Source organism: Penaeus chinensis, chromosome 17 (assembly GCF_019202785.1).
Source record: "Penaeus chinensis breed Huanghai No. 1 chromosome 17, ASM1920278v2, whole genome shotgun sequence".
In the NCBI taxonomy this organism is placed as follows: Eukaryota; Metazoa; Arthropoda; class Malacostraca; order Decapoda; family Penaeidae; genus Penaeus; species Penaeus chinensis.
Window position 1 is genome coordinate 14,535,687 of NC_061835.1, and position 5,000 is coordinate 14,540,686.

Below are 5,000 nucleotides of genomic sequence, written 5' to 3' on the forward strand. Positions count from 1 at the left end.
CCACAGGGTATGCTAGGTTGTCAACCACTGTGGTTTGGATTGGAGGTAACCATGGCAAGACCACAAGCACGCTCCTCCTTCAGTCATCCAGTAAAAGTACTCATATATAATCATTAGACATTGGGTAGTGTTGGAAGAAGGGTAGCCAAAGCCATTTAGTGATTATGACCACAGACCTTGGCATCCCTGACAACCCTACAGCCCTGGTGGATCTTCCAGCAAATGCTTCAAGGAATGTGACTGATATCCTTGGCTCTCATTTCCACCAACCGTTTCAACAACTTCAAGTACATAAATACAGCAAAATTAGTGGTATTAACAAAGGAGGTCTGTGGGTTTATGACATACTGAATTTTCATAGATTTTGGTAAACTTAAAGCCTGCCTTTCTTTCTGATACAGATTTCTTTTCATAACTCAAGAAGATATTTCTTGTCCGCTTTTGCAGTTTATAATTATTTGTTTGTATTGCTCATGTAAAGCAAAGAACACAAGGCCATACAAGAGCAGTGCTTTGTCAGCTGGGTCCTCTGGTCTTGAGGGGAGATGAATCAGGGTTCTATACCATAGGAGCTTGCAAAATACTGTTGCTTGTACTACTTCATTAATTCTATTTCTTTCTTCTTTCTTCCTCTCTTTTGTAAGTGTTTTATTAATCATCATTAGAGGTCACTATGTATGAATGAATAAAAGCAAAAATCATCTTTCTGGTAAATTCTTTATGAACTGCAAGAATAACAATATGGATAATTAAATGGACATAAACTAGAAACAGATAATTGAAAGAAAAATTAAAGGAATGGACTATATATTCATACAAACATGTATATATGAATGGATACATGAATGTGTGTGCATCCCCATAAAGAAAATGCACAAGACAAGTGCAACTTTTTCCCATCAAATGTCTCAAAGACAAAACATACCTACAGTAGTGCTTACCATTAAGCGTCAAAGAATACGTGCTGTGCCTTAATTTTCACAACATTAAACAAGGCCAGTATTTTTGTATTTGGCATATATATATATCTTAGGATGACAGTTAAATTCTTCCATATTTGTACTTCCTCATATATCTTGTTAGTAAATATCCTTCTCATGATATCTCATTTCTTCCTAGGTTAGACAACGAAATTACAATTGCCATAAAAATAAAACCCTAGAAATTCAGCTGAAAAACTGGAAGCCCAAGATATCACATTCCTGAACACGCTAACCGCCCAAGAGCACTTCACATGTTCTTCTCGCACCACTCCTTGAACACCTCCACTGAGTTGTTAGCTCCAATCTCACTCCAGAGGGGTAGGATGTGGTCCTTTGGAAGACTTGACGATAAGTGTTTCTCCACCGCTGGGGCAAGGAGTGAGGCCAGGAGTTCCGAGCCCCTTTGTGAGAGGTGTAGGCCATCACACAGGAGGTTCTGCCAGTCAGCCTATGGGAGTTGGAGAGGAGATGGAGGCTATGATCACAAACCATTTTCAACATTTCTACCAATGCCTAATTTTACAGTATTATACACTTATTATTTATACATGGTCATAAATAATTATTGTTCAATACTGATTACAATTAACCAAAATCACACCTAAATCAATACTTGATGCTTTAATCTAACTCGAAAAAAAAGTCACACCATATGTACATTAATCCTGCAAAAATAACAGAGTACATATTTAATTTTCATGCTATAACCTTCATACCTGGTTGATCATAGCAGTATGGAGATCAATGCAAGGGACTCCCATTTCCGAGGCTACACCTGAACAAGCCTCTGCGTACTTGGCCGTGAGTGCCTCGTCTTTGGCATAAATGCGACCCGTCTCCTCACAGTAACTATTCCACCCTGCCCCATCCAGTGCTGGGGGAGTTATCACAATAGGTTTCACTCCAGCATTCTGCGGGAGTTATGAAAAAATAGGGAGGCTGTGTTATAAGGATCGACTTGCCACTGAGAGAAAATTTAGGTTACGTTAATGCCTTTGAGTTTTGATATATTCCAAATACCTAAACCTCTATGAAATTACCCATGCAAATATGAGAGCTTGCGAAAAGTAGAAGAAAGAGAAAAGGACCTTAAGCCACCAACTGTTGTGCATTTAAAATGTGCATATCTTGATACCAAAAAATTACAAATATTTTTTTAAAGAATCAGTCACATTTTCTTTGTGGAGGAAGAGGAGGGATTTTTGGCTAGAAAAGTCAAACTAAATTTGAAAAATAAATTTCTTTGTCACTTTATTAGCAATTAAAGTGACTGAGAACTGCATGTCAATTTTCTCTTTAATTCTCATATATAATGCAAATCAAATCAGCTCCCCATTTTGTTATTAACTAAAATGAAGAAAAATTGTAAAACTTCATCACTTTTACTGCTTTTAATAGAAGCTCCTACCCTCCTTACTAAAAGAGAGGGCAAAAAAATGAAATGGGGGAACTCTGTTAATTCTGCATACACTGAATCCAATAATGAGACCAATGGTAATAATAAGAATGGTTATATAATGATGGCAATGATACAAATAACAACAAAATAATAATGGCAATATTAATAAAAATAATAATAATAAATGCAATAATAACTACACTAATAAAATAAAAATATGCAGTAACATGAATAACATCAAAATACAACAATTAGTAATAAAAACAATATACTAACAACTAAGGAACAGACTACTTAAAATCTGTAAAACCACCTTCTACTATATATTAAAAAATGCACACTAAACCACCGCTAACCTGGAAGTGCCTGACAATAGCCTTCATGTTCTCCGCGTATTCTTCAAGAGGAACGGCCTGCTGGGTGTTTTCAGCACTGGCATCATTGGCACCGAGGAACACAGTGGCACCAACGACGTCCTTCAAGTCTGTGGCCACGTAGGGGAGGAGTGCCAGGCTGTTGCGGGTGTTGTAGCCCGAGAAGCCGCGGACGACGACATCTGCACGTCTGGGTTTCGGAAAGGATGAGAGATATTTCAGACGGGAGAAAGAGTACAAGGACGCTGGAAAGGGGGGGAAGAAAAGAGAGAGACTGGGAAAGGAAGATAGTGAAGAAGAAGTGGAGAGAGGATGGAAAGGGAGGGAAAAAAGTGTGATGAAGCTGGAGTGGAAGGATGGAAGAAAAGAGGAGGAAGAGAAAGTAAATACAAAGGAGAAAGAGAGTGAGAAAGAGGTGGAAGGAGGATGGAAGGGAGAGGGAGTAGAAAAACTAGATGGAGGAAAGGAGGGAGTAAAGCAGAAAGGGAGGAGGGAGAAGGGAGGAAATGAGGAAAAGAGGAAAAGAGAAAGAGAGGAAAAGAGAAAGAGAGGAAGAGAGAGAGAGAGAGAAAGAGAGAGAGAAAAGAGAGAGAGAGAGAAGAGAGAGAGAGAGAGAGAGAGAGAGAGAGAGAGAGAGAGAGAGAGAGAGAGAGAGAGAGAGAGAGAGAGAGAGAGAGAGAGAAGAGAGAGAGAGAGAGAGAGAGAGAGAGAGAGAGAGAGAGAGAGAGAGAGAGAGAGAGAGAAAGGGATACCTTTATCCAACTTTAATAACCTATTCAACAAATTCTTGTCATTCCAAGCACATCAATAAATCTATGTATTCAAACTTTAAATTTATATCCAAATAGAACAATGTACATAAAATTATAAAGCATATGCTGACATGATCACAGTTACAACTAGCACTCTAATGAATAAAAAGAAAAGATAAAGAAAAAAAAATTGTACTCCTATATGCTTTAAAATTCAAAATACCAGCAGTACCTTATACATATACATTTTGAAAATGCTCAACAACAACAAAAGTAATAAACAAGTAAAAACAAAACGAAAAAATTAATCAGAATAATGGCGGAAGGTCTAAATATTTATTACTTTAGTCAAAAATATTTATCAGACTGAAGCAACATTAGTGACAATGTTAAAAAATGTACTGATAAGTAATGAAACAAAATATACATATAGTAAATCAGGATCAATATTTTCAATCAACATTACTTAGGAATCTGGATGTAAAACACAATAATAATAAAAATATGAACAAATAAAATAACTTAGTAATAAATATTAAATACACAAGAATAAACAGGAACAAATGTCATTATTTGCCATCTTAGGAGTCAAAATAATACCTCATTACCTGCACTAAACCCACCTTTGAAAATGGTCTGCTAACAGGGCCCCCCAACACCCCTCTGGACTAAAGGAACGCTGTTAAAAAATACAATTGAGGGCTTAGTGAGATTATTGGTCTTTGGAACAAGTGAAGAAGGATATGAATGAATGGTACTGATATATGTAAATATATAAATATATATATGCATATATATGTAAAAATATATATAAAATAAACATATATATGTATATATATGCACATATACACATACATATACATATATATACACATATATGTACACACACATATATATATATATATATATATATATATATATATATATGCACACATATATACACATATATGTACATATATATATATATATATATATATATATATATATATAAATTTACATATATATATATGTATATATATGTATATATCTAAATATATATAAATACATATAATACATATATATGTTAACATATATATATGTATACATATATATATAAGTATACATACATATATATATATATATATATATATATATATATATATATATATATACATATACACACCTATATACATGGATGAAGCTCTATAATATGTAAATTACTGGGTATATAACATTACTAAATTATAGAACGCCTGGAATCTAACATTTAAATATATATCTTACTTTACACATTATACAAGCAAACTACACTATAAAAAAATAATGACTATGTCCATTAAAACATAAAAACCATACCGAATTAATGACCCAAACTCCTACCTGAGTCAATGAATCCCCGAACAACAGTATCTTCGGCCACTTCACAACCCTCGCCGCCATCCTTTGCATCAAACCTTGCTTCAGTCCACAATCAAAGTCTAAATCCGAGCAAGCAGCGTAATGCCATGCAATC

At 34.9% G+C, this 5,000-nt stretch overlaps 1 protein-coding gene across 1 annotated transcript in view; it reads right to left on the bottom strand.

The window, feature by feature from the left end:
- Window positions 1-698: 698 nt before the first annotated feature.
- The window catches only part of LOC125034012 (isoamyl acetate-hydrolyzing esterase 1 homolog), a 4,351-nt gene continuing 49 nt past the window's right edge, over window positions 699-5,000 (bottom strand). Inside the window, exons 1-5 of the mRNA XM_047625650.1 lie at window positions 4,868-5,000; window positions 4,132-4,187; window positions 2,739-2,946; window positions 1,700-1,894; window positions 699-1,431 (exon numbers count right to left, since the gene is read on the bottom strand). The exon at window positions 4,868-5,000 is cut by the window's right edge and continues 49 nt beyond it. Coding sequence (XP_047481606.1) covers window positions 1,231-1,431; window positions 1,700-1,894; window positions 2,739-2,946; window positions 4,132-4,187; window positions 4,868-4,936 — 729 coding nt within the window. The 5' untranslated portion in view covers window positions 4,937-5,000 and the 3' untranslated portion in view covers window positions 699-1,230. The remainder of the gene's footprint in view (window positions 1,432-1,699; window positions 1,895-2,738; window positions 2,947-4,131; window positions 4,188-4,867) is intronic.